Source organism: Zootermopsis nevadensis, unplaced genomic scaffold (assembly GCF_977971745.1).
Source record: "Zootermopsis nevadensis isolate Lab colony 2312 unplaced genomic scaffold, Znev_1.0 Znev_ptg000004l, whole genome shotgun sequence".
Taxonomy (NCBI): Eukaryota; Metazoa; Arthropoda; class Insecta; order Blattodea; family Termopsidae; genus Zootermopsis; species Zootermopsis nevadensis.
Genome location: NW_028259136.1, coordinates 4,992,368 through 5,017,616, shown reverse-complemented (window position 1 = coordinate 5,017,616; position 25,249 = coordinate 4,992,368). Strand labels below are relative to the sequence as shown.

At 39.9% G+C, this 25,249-nt stretch overlaps 2 protein-coding genes across 9 annotated transcripts in view; both read right to left on the bottom strand.

The window, feature by feature from the left end:
* eya (eya transcriptional coactivator and phosphatase 2) overlaps positions 1 to 22,735 on the bottom strand; it is a 140,091-nt gene extending 117,356 nt beyond the window's left edge. For 4 of the 6 annotated variants that reach the window (XM_022062646.2, XM_022062651.2, XM_022062649.2 and 1 more), the window contains exons 1-2: positions 22,650 to 22,735; positions 20,997 to 21,178 (exon numbers count right to left, since the gene is read on the bottom strand). In XM_022062646.2, the coding sequence (XP_021918338.1) occupies positions 20,997 to 21,178; positions 22,650 to 22,683 (216 nt within the window). In that variant the 5' untranslated portion in view covers positions 22,684 to 22,735. The other 2 variants (XM_022062650.2, XM_022062648.2) reach the window with 2 other exon arrangements.
* IFT52 (intraflagellar transport 52) overlaps positions 22,211 to 25,249 on the bottom strand; it is a 76,712-nt gene continuing 73,673 nt past the window's right edge. For 2 of the 3 annotated variants that reach the window (XM_087342953.1, XM_087342951.1), the window contains one exon: positions 22,785 to 23,458. In XM_087342953.1, the coding sequence (XP_087199079.1) occupies positions 23,162 to 23,458 (297 nt within the window). In that variant the 3' untranslated portion in view covers positions 22,785 to 23,161. Of the gene's footprint in view, positions 22,743 to 22,784; positions 23,459 to 25,249 lie in introns of those variants that run through there. The other variant, XR_015533661.1, reaches the window with a different exon arrangement.

The window sequence follows — 25,249 nt, the reverse complement described above, 5'->3', positions numbered from 1 at the left end:
TCATCGCCAAAATGCCACCGATTATACAGAAATTATAAAGGAAAACATGTTTTTTTTTAAAAAAAACTAAATGTACTGAGACTTTGCCGTCTTGTTCCCCTCTTACTGTAGCGTAGCTCAAGCACGAAGTTCTGCGTCAATTTGTAGGCAGAAGAATCGGTCTTTCATACTGCAAAGAAACATTCGTGCAATTTCTTTCTGATTTCCAAAGGACTTCACAGCCTCACCAGAAACAGGGGGCCCTTAAACGACTGTGTATTTTGCCAAGTTCACGCCAGTGATACAACGGTCCGGTTATCGTATCTCTGAGGTTATTAATTAATGCGCTGTTAACATTGGTAATTCTAATCCATCGATTGAACAATTTGACGAACACGCGACGTGACATCCAGGTTCACGTAACAAGAGAGACAAAAGCCATGAGACTGGCTGGAGTAGACAGCTGGGGGCTGATACACTGTCTTGCTCAACCGACACAAACAGATGTGCGGTCACTGGGTAATAACAAGATTCTTCTGGATGGTAAGCAACTGCTCCGCAGTCTGCATGCAAGGTCAAAGTAAAAATCCGCTAAATTCAACGAGGAATAATAATTGATTTCGTACCTTAACATCTAACCCTCCGTTTCGTACCTGTAACTTCGTCTCGTATTTATTTTCCCTCGTCCCTTCCACATGTATCATTGCCCCTTCGTCCCCTTCCTGGTTACTCCATCACTCATTGTCTCACAATTTCCATACCAAGACTTCATAACGTAACAATCAATGGTAACCAGCATTCTACCTACATCCGTCACACGTTTATTCTTTCATCATCAAGCGATAAATTACGAAACTTAACTTTTTCCACAACGATCCAGTTCGATTGGTCAAACAGCGAATGACAAAACGCGCAAGATGCTAACAATAAATTGGGGAGAAGGCGTAGGGTGCCCCTTTGTGCGTTAAGGTATAATCCCGGCCTGAAGAGACTGAGGAAAACTGCCCAAAGTTGTCAGCACTAAAAGTGCAATTAATGAATGATATACTGAAAAGGATATAAAGGGAATTGGTCGTGGTCTAGTTTAAGGTACCATCTCGGTAACTGTCTGAGAAAACTGAGGGAAACCACAAAACTCTCAGGCAGGAAAAAAGGGCCTCGAGGCGAGATTTGAACCCGGTATATCCAGAACGCAAAGCAGGTGTGCTAAGTATTTGGCCACGACGTCTGGTCCGTCACTTTAAGGCATAATGTAACACCCCCCCCCCCAAAAAAAAAAAACAGGGATAAATTTCGACAAACCGACACTGAAACGAAATGGGCCTGATAAAAAATGCGCTGCTCATCTGTCCATGAGGAAGTCAAGTCTATTAACGTACTATTAGCATCATCGTTACATGCTTTTAGAGGGAGTCTGGTGGAATTCTTATTGGGTCATCCATGATTCCTCTGGGAGCCATTCTGTATTCAGGAAGTGAAAAAAGAATTCCGACTTTTATGAGAACACGTTGTTTATAATTTGTAGTTCCTCGGTTGTCGACTCATAGCGATCAGCTGTGGATCTGTATTTTACTTCAACGTTTCCCCTAGAGACATAAGCGAAGATAAAATTAAAGCATGCTTCACAAAACTGCAACCCCAGTACCTACAAGTTAATGGCCACGCCACCGAAAATACTGACTGAAGAGGTACGACATCCTTTACAATCAATTATATTATTTTTATTGTTAATATTAGTATTATCATTACCTTCATCTTCATCCTGTCAATTCAGGTAAATATACGGGCAGTACTTTAAAGCATGTCACGAAAGCGATTTCAAAAATACGTCAGGATTTATCATTAAAAATCATCTCACTACACGCTACATAACCACCAAATTTGGCATATATTCAGAAGACATTACTTTTATCACAAGCCATTTCTTTTCCCAAGAGTTTCTGCACTTACAGTAACGATGTAGTGTACACTTACAGGACAGCTTTAACCTCCCCCACCAACGGCGAACGGACGTCATTTTACCTCCACGCCCTCTAGACTCCATGGGGTTTGTGTGCAAGTGGACAGACATTCAATTTTACCTCCATGACCTCCATACCTCACCCTCCCAGAGCGAGTGAACATGTCAGCGAGTCGTAGCCACCCAGAAGCAGGGGTTTCGCAGCGTGGTACCAGCACTTCACCGGCTCCCGCTGCGCCCGGCCTACGACATTATTTACCATGTCACCTCAAGGAGCCCACGGAACCCACTGCACTGTCTTCGATGTTACGTTTATTATTTCACTGTACAAGCATGGTTGGATATTTTTAAAAAGGGTGCGAACTGGCGTCGAATGAGAATTACTTTGGAGGATTCCTGGAGGGGCTGAGGAAAACTTAAACAAACTGAAGTCATTCAAGTCTTAAGAGCCTGCCCCACGAATGAGACACATGACGCATGATGAGAAGCTGTGCATTTGGCACGCACGTGTAGTCTTAACTGGATTCACATAGTGAAATACGGACGAAGTCAAAAGGTGACCGTCTGGTTTAGGTCGTATAAGTACTTTCGGATTCCTAAGGTTCCATTCATAATTCATTATTAGGATGGCTTCGGCATTTTTTTTAAAAAAAAGCGACTGAGTATGTTCTGCAAATGTCAATATTTGTGCATGGTTTCGGAAAGTTAATGATGTCAAACCCTGGTTTGTTATTTGATCTATAGAACGCGTGAGAATTCAACTGTTCTTCCGCCACGCGAAGGAAGACCTACGGATTTCCAGGCACTACCCAGCACGATATGGAATGATGAGATGAAAACTGGGGTCCATGAAAGTCAGGAATGAAATACAGCAAAACGAAGTCAACAGTTTTAAAAAAAATCTATAAAAAGATAAAATTAATAATTGCATGATTCAAGCTTGTATGTAAAAAGGTCTTACGAGAATGTAAGTTTAGAGCAAGAAAATCTATCAGTAATTGAAATAATAATCAATAACGAATAGTATAGTATAAGTTTAATTATTATTTTTAAAAAAAGTCTATTAATATAGATGTTGAGAAGTATGATATGAAAAGAAGACAGGCATCTTCAGACTCACCGCCGTGAAATCCTCAAATCCTAGATGGTATAAAAAAACTTGCAACTTATGCAAATATGCAATACATGCTGCCTCTGTGCATGGCGAGTGGCCAAAAAATGTCGAGCAGGCATAACACAAACTCGCGGCCCGCGAGCTGCATACGGCCTCTTCCACTTGGGTACCACACTGTACACGACATGCAATTCCAAACGTTCCTATTTATTAAGCATTAAGCTTCAAATGCATGCAAAATAACCACCTGTAAAAACCTGTTTCATCTTTCACTTCAAGTGGAAATAAATTTCAATAAAATTCACATTTGTGCTCTTATAGGAAATTATAGGAACGATATATCTTCCAGATATGAATTCGTAAAAGTAGGCGGTTACCATGTCCTTACTCACGTGATGTTTACCGGAACAGCCACCTTTTAACCGGTCCTTAATATAAACTGACTTTGACATGCCTCATGTGAACCATGAATGACATTAATTATGCATGCCCACATGTTCTGTCTAAGGTGCCGGCACCTAAACCTAATTGCCGTTTACTTTAGCTTAATGCTAATAGCGTAACAGACTACACGCATTCGTATAATCTGCCTTTTTCCTACCCCAGTTTTCATCGTTACAAAATTCGAGTAGAATTAAGATACAAGAATCTTAAATCCGAATAGTCTTATGAGATGAGACGAGAATTATGATTACTCCTGTAGGGGCGCCATGATACAGGGCGGAGGACGTCATAATTCATCATTAAAACAGCACGCTGAAGTCTTAAAAAGTGTCTTCCTCCTGATGATGTATGGAAATCCATCACCCCTTGGTAGATGCAAAGGAAAATGTTTGTACGAGCATGTGTAGAGGAGGGTGTGTAACTGCAGGGTGTCGCGGGGGTGCTAATTTGTTCCGGAGGGAGGAGACGCAGGGATCACATCATTAAACTTGTCCGTCCAGCTCTTCTTCCCTTGTTAAAAACTTTGAACAGGATCGCAGAACGCTACAATTTTCTCTTTGGAACCATTAGCGAGCGGCCTCTGCCCAGAGTGGAGAACTACTGAAATTTATGGCAAGTTCGGTCTTATGAGGTGCAAACCGACTGTGGACCCTAACGAGTTTTAACTACGTACCTTGTTCAACAGACCTCTAGGTCACACAGTTCATTCACACAGAGGCTACGAAGTACCTCCGAGGTTTTTCTTGTCAGTTTAGTTTTGCTTCGTATCGATCACTTGCAATCGCCGATTCACACAAAACCAGAGAAAAAATCAGGTCTAACTATGAAAGATTTGAGGTTTTCACAGCGGTGAGTATGAAGATTTGTCTTCTGGGTTGTTGCGCTGTGTAGTCTGGTCGATGTTAACCAACGTTTCGGAGGTCATACTGCCTCCGTCATCAGAGTATGAAGATTTTTGTCTTCTGGGTTGTTGCGCTGTGTAGTCTGGTCGATGTTAACCAACGTTTCAGAGGTCATACTACCTCCGTCATCAGAGTATGAAGATTTCTGTCTTCTGGGTTGTTGCGCTGTGTAGTCTGGTCGATGTTTACCAACGTTTCAGAGGTCATACTGCCTCCGTCATCAGAGTATGAAGATTTCTGTCTTCTGGGTTGTTGCGCTGTGTAGTCTGGTCGATGTTAACCAACGTTTCAGAGGTCATACTGCCTCCGTCATCAGAGTATGAAGATTTCTGTCTTCTGGGTTGTTGCGCTGTGTAGTCTGGTAGATGTTTACCAACGTTTCGGAGGTCATACTGCCTCCTTCATCAGGGCCCTGACAGAAATCTTGAGGTCTAACTATCCTTCAAAAACCGACAGATTCTGAGACAATCAAAAAATTTCTAGGTGTTAAGGAACCCATGCACATAACAGCCCGCAAATGGACCCTGTCCTAACCAAGATCCATCTAACGCTGAAGTTAAGAACGCGAGGAGCTTTTCTTCCAGTTCACAAATCGTCTTCAAGGCGCAGAAAAGAAACGGACAACCTTACCTGGCGCTTGAGCGACCGTTACGAGCCGGTAGCACAGGTCGTGTCGCGAAAGTCTTGACCACGCCTCGCTGAAAACATTTACCTCAGGTTTCAGTTCCAGATTCAACTCAAGACACCGTTTTGTTAGCAAAGCCAATAAAAAAAATTTATAAGTAATTCGCAATTTTATGTAAAATACGTGTTTATGACTCGTACAATCGCTAACAATTTCCTGCAACTGTGACGTCACCCACACGGCAAGCTGTTTGACCATATCTATACTTAGTACATGAGCTTTGTGGCTTGAAACCTATGCGACGAACGACCCGTACTACATAACTAGCATAGTTTATGCTCACCGCTCTCCAAGCCCTAACAGAGAAGCGGTGCGTTGTGAAACCATGATATCCCATACGAATACTGTCACAGACACAAGGGGGGGAGGGGGGGCTCAGTGCAGCCAATGGATTGAATTGCGTAAACACGTTGTTCGTTAAATTAGTGTATTTCTGTCGAGGTCACTAAACTGACAAATTTGCTGTTGCGGGCAGAAATTTGTGGAGAACTAAGAGATTATTGATCCTGACACTGGTAATGAAATTTTGTTCTAGAATGAAACTAATATCGTTATTGGATTTTATACAGCTGTTGGGAACTAACAAATGAAATGGTAAATATATTACCACTGCTGCCTTATCATCATCATCATCATCATTACGATCACTGTAATTATCTGATTAAATGTCAGAATGGTATGACCAAAGTCAATTACGAAATGGAAAGAATAAAGAATATTCCACTCTACCGTCCCATACTAAATAGTGAGGTTACGGACAGCATCCATAAAGAAATATTAAACATCAAGACCAAATTCCAATGGGCACTGCCAGACAAAAACGTCTTGAAAACACCAGTCCGATTCATGAAGAGCCTTTATCGATTTTCGTCTCTTAGGGTAAACCACCATGTTTCACACCCGTACAAAAAAGAAGCCAGAATTTTGTTTCCATACTTTGATCTTTAGGTTCTCAGATAGGCGCCCGGAAGACAGAAAATTCTGAGTGAAATTTGCATTCACGACAAAACTTTATCACAGCTTCAGTATCAGGACGTAACTCACGACAGAAGCCAGATTCCAATATCCATCAACAAATAATCCACGTCAAACAATTTTACTTCCGTACATGAGACCACCAATGAGAGATCTTGATGCTGCAGGTCCATATAATGCTTATGTGAAGTGCTTAGAAGCGCCTAGCTACTACCATTGTACGAAGTGCATTGTTCTATTAATGCAAGTCCATGATGAATAAAACAGCATGGGACTTCACTTCGTCCAATCCCAAACCACCCACGACCACGGCCATTCAACTGTGGACCCGCACATAATTTACTAAGTGATGTCTCTTCATTATCCCGCCGTTCAGAGCAAGACAGATCTACGTTTTAATCTTCGTCAAGTCTACGCATGGACCTTTCTTTCCGTCTTCCTAGTTTGTTTATGAGAGTCGTGTCAGCGGTTGGGTATTGCTTGTGCATTTTACAGCGTCGAATAAAATGAACGGAGGAGTCTTGAATGAAAGACGTTTTCATGAAAGGAATAAGGACATGGAACAACGCCGAATGAGACAACAATATAGACATTTGCGTTGTTAAATGGGAAAGGTTTTGATGAAGGGGTCACAAGAAACACAGTGCAGATATTGTTTGGCATGTAAGCTATCTCTGGAGAAGGCAGTAAGCCACTTAAAGCCATCTTGCTCTAAGCAACCAGGTATCTACCAGCATAGTGATGCATAGACATTGATTAACATTAGCGATAATGTACACACAAACTGGCACGAAGCATCTTTGCAGTCCCTTTTGCCTTCAAATTCTTTCTTTTCTCTACAGCATCTTCTTTCATCTCACACCTTTGGTTTCATCCTCCTCTCCGTCGCTGTATCATTCTCATCAATGCCTTGTTACGGACATTCTGTTCTTCGTCTTCGCCTTTCACAGATTTTAGCCTGTGACCCGTTCGTACTCAGACCTGTCCCTGAAACAGTGAATTCTAGGGTATTATGCAGCACTCGCTGGACGGAGCATCGGTCCATCGAGAGACCTCTACCTCACCGGATATCAAAGCACAGAATATCGCTGACAAACATTTGAACTCGCAGTTCAAGACGATATTTCCCTCAGATCACGCGCCCACTGACATTTGACTGTTGGGTATAAATAAATAATTAATAAGACAGGTTAAATGCAGACACTAGGACAAAGCCTGGCTCACTAAGATTTACGGTCTGAACGTTCATGTCTGCAAGTGTTTCAGTTCCACATTTTTGGTTTATTACTGCTGCATTTCAATATTTATCCTTTCATAGGTTTTCCTCTTGAACCAAGGGTGAACCCCACCATTCAGGTTTCTAATCGTAGCACTTTCATTATCATGTGCGATGTACATAAATTTGTGCGTATATAATGTATGGCACTGTGAAAAGTAGTGACTTTACTGTCCATCGCCATCGCCTGACAAACGGAGATTTTTATCTGTCGTAAATCAAGACCAACAAGGAGTGCAAAATCACAAAGCAAGCGTTTGGAACCTCTGTACTCCAGGCTGGAGTATACCATTTTATTCTGCCAGAATTGCTCCAGCAGGAAGCTGTACGAGAGAACGCAACCTGCACATGTCCGACTGTCTCTTGCTGTCTGTCCGTCTGTCTACAGCTTGTCCACGCCTCGCTGCCTTCGTCTGTCAAGTCTCTTTTCCTTGCCCGAAACAGCGAGAAAGAGGAGAATCCTACACAACTCACCAACTATAAGAGTTGGACACCTAAGATGAACCTCAGCGATGCAAAGCGATGAGCGGCCTAGACTTTTTTTTTATTAAATCAATCTCCCCCCACAAAATTCTATATTTGATTACGAGCTTTTCTGCACAAGCTGAGAGAAGTCTTTTTTCCGTGCATGTTTAATTTTCTGAACTACTGGAATAATTTAGAATGAAATTAGAAGTGCTGGAATGCAAATCTAAAGATCATCTCGTGAATCAAATTCTGGATCGTGCCGATCCAATACAACCCCTACTTTACGCAAAACTCAAAATATAATTCTATCGGTCTTCTCAAAAAAACAGATGATTATATAAAACTGATACAGACATTTAACGAAACCGAAATAGTTCACAAAGCAGCACCTGCAAAGCGATTAGTCTCGTAACAGAATTCTGAATTGCAACGAATAACATGAAAACTGATCACATCTATAAAATAAAACAGAAAAGACGAAAACACGCGTGGCGTATCACATTCCCTACACCACAATTTTCCGTCTTTTATGAAAACAAAAGTTCATTACCGTGTTCATAAAAGGAATTGCGGAAAACTGTCATCACAATTAAAAAAACTTCAATAAACCCACAAGTTGGCTAAAGCTGCAGATCTTCCAAAGCGGACTGAGATTTTCCATGGTTCTGCTGAACCAAGGAGGCTGACGACAATCCTACAACTGCAAGTCGATAAGAGGCGGGAAATCGCTCCTGACATCAGGACCTGTTTCAGTCGTAAGAGTTCGCTAACTATAGAGCATCTGAACCTTGATTGTAACTCAACCTTCTTACGCTGCCTTCTAGACAATCTCTTGGCGAGCTCGTTGGCTGTCCGCCTCTCCACGCAAGTTTTTTTCATATTATTTTTAAAAGAAATCTCCATACAGTCAGTTTAAATGGCGCTGTTATCTCTTGCAGTTATTCCTGAATATCTTGCTTCGTCTTCATTGACACAACTATTATGTGACAGTCAGGATAACTGGTATATATATGGTTATTTTATATAGTCTAATTTAATGCAACGTCGACTACGATATGGCAGGCTGAATATGAACGACGGATCGAAAAGCAGACCTTTTAGTGGTCAATCTAGTGACAATTCTGAGGCAGTATCCCGAAATTCTCCTTGAAGGACAGAGAAAATCTAGGTTTTTGACACGATGGAATGAGAAAACGTCAGCCCGTTCCTGAGCCCACTCGCGAAGCAGCCTCTCCAAAATTAAAATGACACTCGACAACACAGAACTCTGGTCCAGTAGTTTATATAACAATGCTGCTTCAGGTACAAAGATTACTCATGTTTAAATACACTAAGAGGACGTTCATGTACAGTACAGAAGACGAGGTCGTGGTGAAGGGCAGTATTCAGCAAACGTTTTTCACCCGCGGCACACCCTGATTTGTCAGACACACGACGACACATCACAAAATGTCGCCTCACCTATACTTGATGCCTCCATCATCAGGACGATGAGTGATGATGGCGGCAGTAATGACCTCTGAAACGTCAGTAAACTCCTATCAGACGGCACTACAATCCAGAAGACAGTCATCTTCATTCATTTTAATAAAAATTTAAAAATGTAACGTCAATCGTGATTCATTCACAAACAAGTTTTACTGAAATTCATTTAACAATTCTGTCGGCAGCTCATGTTACACAGCATCAAATGGATTGTTAAAGGATACAATGAGACAAACACTGGAGGAAGCGGTCGTGGCCTAATTTAAGTTACTATCCTGGTATTTGCGTGGATGGACTGAAAAAAAAAGCCCGTCTCCGGGCCGAGATTTGAACCTGACACCTCCTGAATCTGAATAGAAAACCACAAAAACAAATCTTACTGCTCTATTTTACAGAAATAATGGCGGCTTACCACCATTTTTTGTGGGGAAACATTAGAATTGATAAAACAAACATCATTTTATAGGACTGTGTTCCGAATTCGGGGAGGCAAAAGACAGTTTTACACGATCAGACTATCCCTACACTACACGTGGTTGCATCTGTCAACTTCTTACAGATTTCAACTCGAGTAATTTAATGTCTCTTGTCCGTTGTTTGGATCTCGCGGCCTCTCGTGGCTACACAAGAAACTGTTCTCGCATGATCGCAGCGAACACTTGTTCAGCAAGTAGCTAATTAAAACAAACACCGCGAAGTTAGTGTACAACTCACTTGGTTGCCTGCCACATAGATGTTCCGCGTCCAACCCCTGAACGGCAGCTGCCCACACCAAACACTTTCGTGTATTTCCTCAGTACCTTATTTTAAATTCAAAGTCTTAACCACATCTGTCGACGCTGCTGTTCCAAGCAGAAACATCGTGCAGACTTGTACGCAGATATCAGTGTTTTAGAGGATAAAAAGACATACGTAAAGCTGATAACGTCGTTCGACATAACACAGAGTGCAAAAATGCCCATGGCTTTAGGGCAGTAGGTATTCACACTGGAGGAGCAGGTTTAGGTCCTAGCCCATAGCCGGCACGAGGCTTCAGCCTGGTTGACGCTCAGAGAGGTATGAGCCATCTTTTCTGCAATCTCTGCTACCTTCTGAAAGCATCAGCTCGTAAGGGCCGTAATTTCCCCCACCGAATGTTCAAGTGTTGACGTGTAATGAAACTGAGGACTTATTAAGTTCGTGTAGTGGAAAGATGATTCCTCCAGAAACGCCATGTCTGCGTGCCTACACTGTGCTCCAAAACACCTGCGATCACCCGAAACACCCTTCTCTTTATCATGTTACGACTATTCTGCATTGCCGATCCAGATAACAGCGCGTTTCCAGGCACGCCAGATAGTCGTGGCATTGAATTCCATTCGCAATAGGCAATGCAGGCATATGTTTCACTACGTTCCATAAGCGTTGGCAAAAATAACCAACCGCACTGGCTTCGTCATGTCGGTCTGTCTGTACAACTCAAAAACAGCTGAACGGATTTTCATTAAACGCGACATTAGGGAGTTTTGCTAAAATTCGACACATCCCAGTTTTAGAAAAAACATGACGACAATAACGGGCACGTAGGACGCAGTACGGAGACGCGTTCAAAATGTTGGTGGAAAAGCCTGAAAAAAAGAGACCACTCGGAAGACCTAGAAACAGATGGAAGGGATCACGGTAATTAAAATCCGGGTTCCATAAAATTAAAAGTGTTAGACAGCTCATCATATTAAACGGTTCGCCGAGGTTTTGTCAATTGAAAAGGAACTTTTACATACTCAATTCTTTTAATGATAACGTGATGATAAGCGAAGAGTAAATATTTAGAGAATATTTTTCATTTATATTATCAACCAAATGTCGGTTCACATTCGAAAGTACAACCGAGAGAAGGTTGGCAGCACTGTTTCAAATCGCGTGGCGTGGAAATGTTCAGGAAACACACTGCAACTGGTAACTTGAGCCGCGTTTCAATTAACCAGACTTTAATGTGATTTTCTGACGAGCAAATTGAATAGCGTCTCCTTCAGTTACTGTGATCTGTAATACCCTGCAAGCGACATAACTTAATTCGTTTTCTTCGAGAACCGACCCACAACCACAAGCAGCGAAATGGGCCTACTAGAGGCCTATAGGAAATATTACTGTGTTATAACAGCGTAGAAATTGGGAACTGCTAATTCAGAAAAAGTGATAGTGGAACCACGGTTCCGGAGAATTTGACGTAAATACGTCTATACGGAAAGGAAGTTTATATATTGGCTTTATTCTAAATATTTCCTTTATACATGCTTTACAATTGAGATAAGTTTGATTAAGACTTTGCTTATTTAACTTGAATTAGTTACGCTTAAGATGGGTCTGTGGTAGCTGAATGTAATGTAATGTAATGTTTTATAGGTAACAACAATGCCGAGTAAACAGATGACGTTTCCTAAGTAACATAACAATGAAGTTACACTTTTTCGTAACACTATTTCGTAACACATTTTTGCCGAATGACACTGACCCTAAAATATAGACGTATTTACGTAAAAAAAATGTAGCAGCTAATCCACATGTAGGTAATAAATGCAGATTACAGTAGAGAGCCACATCGTTAAATTCCTCATCATACCATTGGACTGAATATTAGGAACTAACCTCAGAAACACACACCACATAATATGAAAAATTTAATTTTCACAGCATTAACTTGACGAAAATTATCGTACGTGAATGAGTAACCTGGTGTAATGGTCTCGCTCTAGACTTCCATTCGGGAAGTACCGGATTCGAATCTCGACTTTGGGAGTCGCCGTACATTTTAAGCGGTATTAGAGTTCCAGCTTAATTTAACTCATAATACTCAGTCACGAGTGTTATTAATATCTGTTACAGCCAAGGCAAGTCACGCTTATTAAAAACCTCACTTACTTTAGCCCTGAACTTAACAGTAAATATAACCAGAGGAGTTCAAATCAGACCAGAAATAATCAAGCGATTATTTAGAATATGGCTGAGTGCGGAAAAATTGGACATCCCTGATATATTACTCAAGTGTGGTAGGAAGAATACATTACAGACACTATACAGCCCTTGATCCAATTCGTGGCTTTACCCACGAGACAAAAACACTCGAAATTAACTGTACTCAGGGGAGAAAAAGCCTTTAGCATAAGGTACTGTCACCTACCAATTAAATCCAGACGCCCATCTTGTCCGATCCCTACTGAATCCATTAATAGAATACATACGCCGAACACAACCCTCAGTCCCTGCGCTACAAGCAAGCTTCTTTCTATAATGCATTAATGACATATGGTGAACGAAAATGAGGCTTATTCGCTCTTTGCAGATACACTACAAGCCCTATAGGTCAGTCTTCAATGATTCATCATCGTTTATTACCATGATCATATAGCTCAGACTGGTGAAATCATAACACTTTTATTCGGGAGGTACCCGGTTCGAATACTTTAAACGAGTTACATGACCCGAAGTTTTCCCCTGTATTTCTTACTCTTCGCCGCGAATCGTAAAAGTTAAAATGATCAAAATTGAATAAATACAAAAATGGCATTATTTAACGCATTAACAAATGAACTGTACACAAAACCTAAAGTTTAAGATAACAGAACCTTATTACCATGAGTGAGAATCCTATTTTAAAACATAATTTGAATGTACCGTATTAAATTTTATTGTTATCATCAAATCTTTAAAAATTTAAGTAGAGTATGTCTGTAAAAAAAATTACGTATTTGTTTTACAGTTGCACGTTTTTATTTCATTTTTTCCCCGGATTATCCGGGGTTCGATTATCCCAAAAAATATATTTCCCAACCAACCCGTATAATCGGGAGTCCACTTTATTAACCTCTGCGGTTGCAACATCGTCTATAAATAAAGTAACACGTTTTATCAGCCCCTAGGCCTTAATTCTTTGACGGTTCCCAAACTCATCAGCAAATACGCGTATTCAACATTTTGTTTTACGTCATTTATTACGGTATTAGATGAACTTCCTACTCGATCGTGGTCTTCTGAAGACGTATAAGAGGCGTGAGGATGTGTCCCCACGCATTCTTATCATCTCGGTATTAGGTGGAAGTGAGCGATCATCTTCAAGCTCCGGCCGCTTTACCCTCGGAGAAAAATCCAGTAATGTTCACTGCCTCACACGTGGAGGTGAAGAGTACAGAGAAATCATTTTGTAGCTGATTATTTCTAAAGATTACCTCATGATAACTTTTTCTCGGTCTTTTTATTTATTTAGAGTATCCAAAGCCCTGAAACAATGAGGTTTCCTGCTCTGAAAATCCATTTTAAACATCTCACCTACTACTCATTACTAATATGCGTAGTACAAGCAGATATTAACATGGTTAAACGTTAGAATCTGTTAGGCCCGCATATCCTCCTATTCAAATCTTTAATTAAATCACACAAAAGCAACAAAAGTTAATGCACTCTTACCCGAGAGAAAGAAAAATAATTAATTTCTGTTCAGTAAAATGGGTGTTATTATTTGAACGAAGTGCCCACCCCTTCGAGGGCTGAATCCGTGCACACAGCCCCAGCTTCTAGTACACTCGTTATCACCATAGCAACGCCAGCATCCAGTCCCATCCGATCTCAACCTACCAAGTGAATCAGCTCAGCACACCAGCACCTGCTGTAGAGCAACACTGACTCAAGGCACAATACACAGTTGCAGTACGAATGGTTAGACCGAACAATGACTGGCTATCTGATGACGCTGGTTCAGTTGCTGGTGTTTATTTCCGTGGTTCAGAATCTTGTCCCAGGTACAGATACCCATGCAACTGTCGAAGAAATCAGTTTCGTTATGGAAACAGAAGTGAAAGAACTGTCATAACAAAAGCACACCCTAAACCATTTGAACTATTTATTTATTTGTGGTTTATTTAACGGCGCTGTAAGTAGCGCATGTTTCAATACGTGGAATGATGATTCATGAATAATTAACTGGGAAGGATACGGAAAAAGTTATGGCTTAATTAAAGATACTATACCAGTATTTGCCTGGACGGACCGAGGAAAACGATTAAAATCTCAGTCAGGATAGAGCAAAATCTATTTATCTTAAATTCTTTTTAATATCATCCTATTTGTTTCCGTATCTCGGCTAATTTCCTCACATGATGGTTTTTAATCATAGTTCTGCACGCATTTCTGGTTAAGAAATTTTAAAAATTTACTGGTAATTATATTTAAAATGAGCTTAAATTGTGAAGTAGGCCCAACACGAATTTTTAAATGCTTCTCCTCGGCGTCACATAACCGCACTGGCCTCATGTCTCTTCATTACTGACTGCATTTTACAGATACCATAAAGTATAACACAATAGCCAGCAAGTTCAACACCGTTAATATCACAAAACAGGGGTTTCCAAACTCCTTTATAAGTAGGGCACTTGGAAAAATAAATTATATGATTGTCAGCTGGACCATAAATATATTTTCTTTTAATATAAACGCCTAATATAGAAATCCAGGCAAATTTCGCATTCGAATGGGGGAAATAAATTTGGTATATTAAGAATTTTCCAGCTAGCATCCGGCCTGAGGACCGTACTTTGGACAGCCAGTTTCATCCAGCTCAATCTACTCAACCGACTTCCGTAAGTTCCATCTTAATGTTATTGCTGAGTCACAAATTATTTTCCTTTGTATTTCGTTAGATATTCGATATGGGCCTGTCGAAAAAGTGTTCCAAATAGGCTTCGATTTACATATCTATACGTTACGTCATTTGCCAATTTATTAGGTAAGAGACATTTTTAAGGAACCTGGTATAGCTTTACTTAGCCCTTCGTTGTTAAAAACACGTCCTAGGTACCTAAAATATTGAAGTCGTACTTTCATAGCTTCAGGCACGCAAATTTCCTGTGATTAAAAGCCATAACTTGTATTGTCGTTAAAACCTGATAAATAATGAATATTTATTATTTCAGACGAGGTGCATAATTGTCGAGAAGGGGCAGAATACGACTTGATGACTGATAATGAATTAATCAATTAATACTTGGTCCCGCCAGGCACTAGAAGATGTTCTGCAAGCCATGACCTCTAGAGGAATAGAACCACAGATATAAGTGACGTTCGGGCGTGTGACAAGTGGGCGAAAAGCTGCCTAAAGCTGACTGCTAGCCTACTACAATATTAATATTTAAGCTTCGTTTAAAGAAGAGGCTATATGAGACCAATATTTGCAAACATTATAAGTTAGATATTCTTCGTTTTATACTTCCAACGCGAGATTTCATCAAACTCTGTTCAACAGATTCGAAGACATTTTGTCTTCTATAGCTATAAAAGAACATGACTTGATCATAAATATACCCCTCTACAGATCAACAAGAAACCTTGCAAAGCAGTTGGTCGATTAGCCGGGTGGGTACTTCAATCAATCACTTCTTCTAATTAACCCAAATCTTCCACACCATACCTTCTGCAGTTCACTAATAACGAAGAGACGCATTTTGTTAACTAGGTACACAGGTTAGAATCTGAAATCTCACAACAAATTGCATACCGCGGAACCTGAAAGCTCAAAACACTGATCACAAAAGCCAACGACTGGACCCTATCTCGAACTAGCTTACTCTACTTCACATCATCACAACTTATTTAATATCAATTTTAATAATATCCGATCAGAAATGCTACGAGTAGATCTTCCCTCCATGTGCGCATGCATATCCCTCACAAAGTTATAAAGACTCCATGAAGCAGCGTCACTACTGAGAACCTGACAGTCGCTCAGCTGGTCAAAATAATTACCTGTCAAATGTCCCTATCCTAAGCCAGACAAATCCATTCCGCACTCCCGGACCTTATTTCCTTCGACACTCGTTTTAATATTATAATTACATCTCTTCCTTTCATACATATACAAGTACTTCGCCCAGTGTCTGGGGTAGGAACATCGGTCTTCCCAAATCACCTGACTTTCGACGATGAATAACCTCTGAAATTATTATCGAGTCGTGTGTCTCTTTGCTACACAAGCAGCAGACAGATTCTTATTCCATACCCACATCAGCCGCGCTGAAGTATTACGGAATCTGTCTGGGTCTAAGAAAGTCGAAATAATGACAAATGAGACAACGATGTAGTTAGGAGATGCACAGGGAATATAGCACGCATGGTCTGCAAATCCGGAAGCCGGTTGGTTCGCTGGGCTGGGTTTCCAACCAAACACCTCTCAAATGCAAAATGGGACACTTTACCGCTGTGCCAAGGTTCAAGGTAAGAGGCAGACCTACTACGCAAAGATTACTGAGATTTAAGGTTTTCGTAAGCTAAGGGATGATTATTTAAAGCACGTTGGTAAATTAAACGTACAACCTCTTAGCTCTGCGCTTTGTCCACGGGGAGTAGTTAGGGGTTTCTTATGATTCTCAACGATTATAAATTATCTTTGCAATTGTGACGCTCTGTGTTCTCTTTGAGGTAGGGAATGAACTTTTTAACGCTACTTCGATCAACTTCGTGTTTTAAGGAGTTGATCCCTGTACATAAACAATACTCCAAGAATTGTTAAAGAAATCGTGAATATAAATCTCCATACACCTTTTTCACAGGAACTAAAATAATTCCAGTAATAAGTTTTATTATTCTAAAAAACAATATTATGAATAATGCTAATACTGCTATTGCTGTTGATAGTGATAATAGGGGCCCAGCACACAAGAGAAAAGTATGAGTGGTCATCGACCTGATGAAGGCAGTAAAAAGCACCTCTGAAACTTATGTCAACTTCTACCAGTTAACAAGGCGCAACATCCCAGACGACAACCACGAGACCGTGAGAACCTGAAATCTCAACTCCTTCCTCGTACTTGGGATGATCTGGATTCAAGTCTCAACCCAGAGTCCGGCTAACCCGAGTTTCCGTGTTTTTCCTCATTCACACAAGGCAACTGCCGAGACAGTATATTAAATCCGACCACGGCAACACCCTTGCACATCCTTTTCTAATTCGACATTTTATCCTTCGGGCACTATACGGCCTTAGCTACTGAATGACTGTTGTAAAATACGAAATAAGAAAGGAACACATGCCTTACGAGTTCTACACAAACTACGTTTCAATCATAATGTTATTTGTCTCTCATCTCGTCGCTTAATGCATCCTCCCAGAATATTTCAACACGTTAAAATGTTATGCACTGTAAAGCATAACGCAGAATAGTATCTGAAACGAAAATGGCAAAGACACAGCTTACAGAATCACACAATCTGTTGTGGAGCGAGGCAGTGGCTACAACCAAAAACGAGAAACAAAAATCCCAACAATTTTACCGCTAAAGGATTAACAGTAATTCAGTAAAACAAGTGGACCGGTAGTCGGCTGTTGAGACATAAGCCACTGGTCCACTAAGACATCAGTTCTCCGATGAGAGCCCGGATGTGTTACCTGATCCGGCGACAGCCCCCAGCACCCCAACCCCCTGGTAGCTATATCAGCATGGGGGCGGGGCGACCAAGAACAGGAACAACGACTTAAGTCGCCTGTCAAAGTTCAATCAACAGCCACACAATTGCCAACCGGATTAAGATAACACTATGAATTATGTAAATCGATAAGGACTGGAAGATGGCTGTCTTCTGGGATACTGAGCCGTGTAGTCAGGCAGAAACTGACAGACGTTTCAGAGGTGATAGCCCTGATGATGGTAGCAGCAAGGACGTCTGAAACGTTGGTAAACTTTAAAAAAAAAACTACACGGCGCTGAAAGCCAGACGACAGCCATCTTCGTACTCAACGCCGTGAAAACCTAAAATCCTAACGGGTTTAAAACCGATTAACAAATGCGAGATTACAAAAACCACTGCCAAGTTTTTAGAGAATTTTGGAAAAGGGGGAGGTTGATGGGGTTGAACCTACACTCTCATTCCCAACACGTAAATGATTAGTACAATCGATAGTTAACGGCCTTTTAAACCAGCTTCATAGCGTGTGATCAAATTCACGCCAATCACATAGATTACGTCTGTATTAGGACATTCTTTGCCAAAAACGTGGCAAAATTCAAAACAAATCAAAATACGATTCACGAAAAAATTAAGAGCATAATAAAATTCAAACAGTGCTTGCCTCCACTCTATACTCCATATATATATATATAATAAATGCCAAATACCTGAAAATACAGCACTTCCGATCTCTCAAGTTATTCGTTAAGTGGGGCTAACATCTGACACAAACGGACAAAAGATTACGTCCTCCTAAGCAGGGTCTGCATCTAAGTAAGTACGAACACTATTCTCAACAACCGAAAGTCATAATTCAACCAGTTTGTTTATGCGTGGTCGTGTCTGAGGTGGGAGCTATCGGAAATTACTTTAAAGCAGTGAGCAATGCCACAATGGCTGACAAAACGCCATGGCTTAAGACACATTACCCTTTGTACCATTGCATTATACATACAGCACGATTGGATCGGATCTAGTAAAACCCCGCCCAGGACTTCCGTTGCTATGGATACATCGACAGCTTCTTTGTTTTTAGTTTTTTTTTTAGAGATCGAAACCCTGACGTTCGCCAAAGAAAATACGGGTAGCGAAGACGCAGAAATTCAGGCGCTATAACCTGTAAGCTTACATGCCCTGTTCCTCAACGTTGTCTGTACATTTCTTCTGTATTCTTGTTTGTTTCGATTATCAATCATCGTCTCCACTGTACTATTCTGAATCATAATAAAATGTCTCTTATCGAATCCTGTGGCCGAGCGTACAATCAAAATAAATTCCCTGCCCATTTAGGTCCATTGGTGGGAATACCAAAGAATATTAGAGGATTTTTCGTTCATCTTTCTGTGTCATAGGCCTATAAGTGGGACGTAAAATTATGACAAAATTAAAAAAAAAAACCTTGCGAATACAAACAGCAAGGAAATTTCGTACATCGGCACACGATATAAGTGGGGGTAGTAGGGGTGTTTACCCTTAGTTGTCTACGTATTAGAGAAAAGAATGGGAGAGACCAAGAAGAGAGGTATGGGGGAGGAAACATTCTGGTATCTGAACCCCGGCCAACGGAAGTCGTGAATCCGCTGACTGTAAAAACTGAAGCCTGTGTCTCAAACACAAGACATGCCATTACCCTCTCAAACCATTTGCTGCCAACATATCTTACATCCAACTAGACCAGAACTGTGATAATAACAACTGACAACGATTGAGGCGTTAAATACGCTTTTGTGATTTATTCTTTTACTTCAAAGTCAAATTTCCAGCAGTAATCCCTTTTAATTCTTCAATCCAACATGCGAGGAAATCGGACATGACATGAAATCCCACTTTGCATGTCATATGGCAATTGTTAGTTACAGAAAGCTCGGTTTACAGAGTAAATGGTCAAGTTATATTCGTGTAAAGTTTATTCCCCGCAAAGATGATTCATGACAGACGCAGAGAAATTTTCTTCACCATGTCAAAACACTGCACAAGCTTTCAAACCTTGACGCTGAGCACTCACCTCCATCCAATTCCAAGAGTGTAAAAGTATGGAGTTATATTTCTAACCATAATCTTTCACAGCGACAAATTCAATCTCAAATATTTTTTCCATTTAAATGTCCAAAATTCTAAAGATTAAAATACACAACACCACTATTTTGCTGTTATTTTGTGTGTATAAAACCTGCTCTAATCATTCTAAAACAGAAACACGTGTTGAGGGTAAGTGAGAATGTGCTCAGGCATTTCATCAATTTGAATTAATCTCCTAACATTGCTAATGTCAAAATTTGGAAAACTGAAATTGTTAGAACATGTACGAAAATTCAGATGTGTACAAACATTCTGATCATGATACCTCAGTAAAAGAGTCCACTTGAAGAACATACGGAAATGGAGGATAACATTAAAACAAATCTAAGCACAAGAGTGGAACATTCATTTTGACTGCGTTAGTCTAGCTAACACTTTGAAAAATTATTTGTCACAACTTTAATTATACAAATTTTGTTGTAGCCGCATCGCGTGCTGTGACTTGTGATTTTGCCTCATGGAAGATGGAGTACAATGTATAGGCCCGTAATCAACTGCCAAAATTTTCATAAATTTGGGATTTGGCTAACACTAACAAACCACATTTTGTCACTGTGTAGGAAAAATAATGTCCATGGACATGGTCTGGATATGTAAGATTTGAAGCCTCCACAATGGACGAATGCAATTAAATATTCTCAGTCATGATAATGAGATAGGCATCGCAGATTGAATGAGAAGTTTTAACTGGATTAACTGACATAGGTTAGGAGCCCATGAGAGGCTTCTGTGAACATGATGATGAATTTTGGGGTCCTATGAAAGCAGGGACTCTCTTGACCAAGCACGTACAAATCTTCTAAGGAAGATTCTGTGGCACGAATTTGCTGATTTACCATTTGTTTAATTGTCTAGTGCACTTATCTACTGAAAAACATACCATGTTATTATAAAATTTACTCTGGGTGACCAAAAATAACTCAACAATAGTTGCATCATTATTATATATAAAAATCCTGCTACATGTCAAATAATGCTTCTCTTATTACCACATATAGCTTGTAACCAGTAACAGGGATATGGTGTGAGACTAAACTTTAAAACAGGTAAGATATGGACCTGTTTCATACTGTGTAACAAAGTGTCCAAATACACAAAGATAACTTGACACAACATTTTTTAAGTTAAAACAACTGTATGCTTCAAATTCTTTAACTTACCATGTCTGCTGTTGCTCCTTCTCTCCATTTTTGTTTCCTCAGGAATTCCTCTTTTTCCTTCTCCAAATCTTCTGGTGTCACATCCCAGCGACGCTTCCTCTTCTGGCATTTATAGCCTGGAAATGGTGGACTGTCACATTGTGGTGCCATGTTGTCTCTTGTCATTCCCATACACCGTTTACCTTGATTATACAATTATTTAATAACTACCTTGGTTAGATAATTTCAGTCATATTCAAGTTAATATTTTACACATAGACATGTCTGAAAGTATTCATCTCTGAAATTATACTCAAGAAATGCCACTTGCAAGAGCAGACAAAATTGAAATGTTAGGTTATACTGAACCTGTTGATTCAGGTGGCATTGCTGTTTCACCCTACTTTCATTACAATTTCAGTGAAAATATTAGTATATTGTTCGTATGGGAATGCATGCTAACATAATCATTTTAAACATAATAACCTTACTTTTAAAACCATTCAGCGCACTATGACATTCACATGTCAATTATAACTTGAACGACACACTAAAGAAGGCAGCACATTACTAACATTACATTGAGACATCATGCAAGGATACATTTTATCAAAATTTCCCGCTTGTGCAAGGCGGGAACTTCAATTATGAAAAGTCTGTTAAAATAGCTCATTAAATTAAGGACAATTAACAACTCATTAAAAAATACATTTACATGATAATATTTATGACCAAGAAACGCAAATTACAACAGCATACAGACATCTGCGATGTTACAATAAACCTACAGATTCATTCATTCATTCTACTGTCATTGAAATTTCTGGATGAATCAAATTAATTTCCGTTTGTTAATGCAAACACATATAACAAATATTTTTTTAAAAAATAATTACGCTCATAAATACGCCACGTTCTTCAATACGTGAAATTTGAACGATACACTACAGATAGCAGCACAATGCGCATTGTACACAACGACATCTGTTATTCAATATAAAAAGCTGTTTATAAGATTCCGTTGCTAATTAGTTACGTTTTGACAAAACTTACCTCACAACTTAAATCAATAACTTCAATTACTATTCCGTATGTCATTCCTGGAGGATTGGGTGTAAACCTTGTATGTCACGGTACATTACTGATGAAGGGTGGAAAATTTCTCTTTTGGTGAAAATTTAGCAAGGTTGAGAGCATCAGAAGCTGTTCACATAGTTTGTCTTATTAATTCTCAATTCAAGCATAGTACTAATTTTATGTAGATTATGATCAAACAAGGAATTGCTACATTTCACAGATATATTCACCATGAATCACTAATCTGACAGAAGCAAACTGACTGCAATCATAAGGACTCTTCAATATACTGAAGGCAGAAAATTAATTTTTAATTACATAAATCTACTTTTTGATGACAATAAAATTTTGTGAAACTACTTACTTTAAACACCACGAGACTGTCTACAGAACAATTATACACCTCATTATTGATTACCAGCACTTCATGTGCATATACTTTTATGTTTGAAAAGAAAAAGTCATAAAATATGGTAAAGTTCAGGCATCAGGGATTGACAGTAATAAATAACAATTGTAATCATGAAGAAATTACGATTAAATTCTGGGAAGGCTTGTTACTATAGTTTACAGTTTAGAACAGAACTATAATTTTACCTGATGGTTTGTATGGGTGTGAAACTTTGTCCATAGGAAAGAACACACACAGGATGTCTGATAATGGTGCTGATGAGAATACAGTATTTGGACCTAAAACAAATAAGTAACGAGTCTGAAGACAAATGCATTAAATAATCATACTAAGTATGCCATTGGTTTATGAAGAATAACATTATACTTTCATGAAGGTTACAGCAGTTGACCACAATTTCAATACTAAAGAGGATTAAGTTTCATGTGTTTGTTTGTGGGCTTAGAGGCATACCAGCTTCTAAGGCTACTTGCACCTATTTAGGGATGAAATTTCAACCAGAACATACAGAATGATTTAATTACCTTACAACAGGTTTAACACCACAGCAGCTTGCTTGGGACGGTAGCCGAACACGTGAGACTGATGTGCATGTTGACATGAAAAGTGTTTGTGCACTTATTTCTTATTTGCCATTCCAAGTATGTAATATGTGTTAAGGCACATCAATATTTAGAAACTAAACTGTGCAATGCAATCACTCTTCAAGATGGCCAAGTTTCTTGAATTCAGCTATACGTAAGCTAACGCTGTGTAATACTTGTCTAGCGTCCAATTCTAACCCTGATGCGCGATTTGAACCGCCAACACCTAGTACTTGACCGCATTCTCTGATAAAGTACTCCAAATCTGCTTCATCGTTTCCAATGTCTCCACCACTCAGGCACTTGTTTGCTAACTGTGCCAGGTGAGACTTCTCTGAGCTGAAGGCCTCGTCCAGATCAAACAGTTCCAAGTTTGGTGGTGGCAGCTCACGAAAAGAAGGTGGAAATACCTGGAAAATCATGCAGAGACAAAAGAAATGTTGTTTTACAAGAATGTATTGTTCAGAATGGTGGGTGAGGGACTGACCAAATTCAGATATTGATCAAAGGAACAGGTTATCATCATGCCTAAGTTCTATACCACGAAGTAATATGGGGGAATGGCAGTAATAACCAAAGGTGAGAGGTCAGCTTCATGTTTTAGGTTTACCCCAGGAAAAATAGAGTGTTAATACTCTTCACATGAGAAATGCAGTGAACACACAGTAATTCTGGACATAACTGTGAAGAAAAATGCCAACATCATTGCCAGAAACTAACTCCACCAATATCATGTAGCAGAAGGTATCACCACCTTGTCGAAGGCAATCTGCCGGGTGAGGAGGCTTGCGTGCTCAAATGACCCTTAGGGCTATGCCGGCCTGAGCTTCGGCTCATGGTAGGGTCACCCAAGCCGGACAGGTCTAAGGAGATGCGCTAGACTAAGAGTGATACCCTGGTCCTCCAGGTTGGGGGTTGGGTGTAGGGCTAACAACCTTTCACCTTTAAAAAAAAATATGTGTTACGAAAAAATCAACCAAGCCTCGGATCAGGACGGACTCTTTGGCACGACCACGGCAATTGAAAAAGGACATGAGATTTGGTACCTGGAACATTAGGAGCCTCTATAGGGCTGGGGCACTGAAATCAGTGTGTAGGGAATTAGGGAATTATAAGTTAGACTTAGTGGCAGTGCAGGAAGTGCGATGGGAGGGGGAGGGCACGATCCCAGTGGACAATTTTACATTTTTCTATGGAAAGGGGAATGACAATCATCAGCTAGGGACGGGTTTTTTTGTTCATAGCAGAATTAGGGCAGCAGTTAAGAGAGTAGAATTTGTTAGTGACAGGTTGTCTTACGTAATTTTGGAAGGACGTTGGTGCGACATCATTGTCCTTAATGTTCATGCCCCAACTGAAGACAAAAGCGATGATATCAAGGATAGCTTTTATGAAGAATTGGAATCAGTATTTGATACATTTGGCAAGTATCACATGAAAATTCTGCTAGGAGATTTCAATGCAAAAATTGGGAGGGAGGATGTCTTCAAACCCACAATAGGCAGCGAGAGTCTCCATGCACTTAGTAATGATAATGGCGTCAGAGCAGTGACCTTCGCTACGTCAAAAGATTTAATTGTAAAAAGTACAAAATTTCCACACCGTGATGTTCATAAATACACTTGGACTTCCCCAGATGGCAGAACACACAATCAAATAGATCATGTTTTAGTAGATAAGAGAAGGCAGACAAATGTAATTGATGTGAGATCATTCAGAGGAGCAGATTGCGACACTGATCATTATCTGGTGGTAGCAAAAGTGAGGGAGCGGCTTTCAGTAAGTAGACGAACTAAACAAAATTTTGACACAGAAAGATTTGATTTGAAAAAATTAAGTGAGGGAGAGGCAAAGGAACAATATCAAGTTGAAATTTCGAATAGGTTTCAAATTTTAGAGACAAATGAGGATAATGAAAGTGTGGACATCAACAGGGAGTGGGAAAATGTCAGAAACTGCATCAAAATTTCAGCAAAAGAGAAACTAGGATACTACAGGAGAAAGCAAAATAAACCGTGGTTTGATGAAGAATGTTCAAAATTAATAGATCGAAGGAAGCAAACAAAATTTCAATGGTTGCAGAACCCAAACAAAACAAATGCGGATAATCTATGTAACGTGAGACGTGAGGCTAGTAGAACCTTTAGGACTAAGAAAAGGGAATACCTGAAGGGCAAAATTGCTGAACTTGAGACAAATAA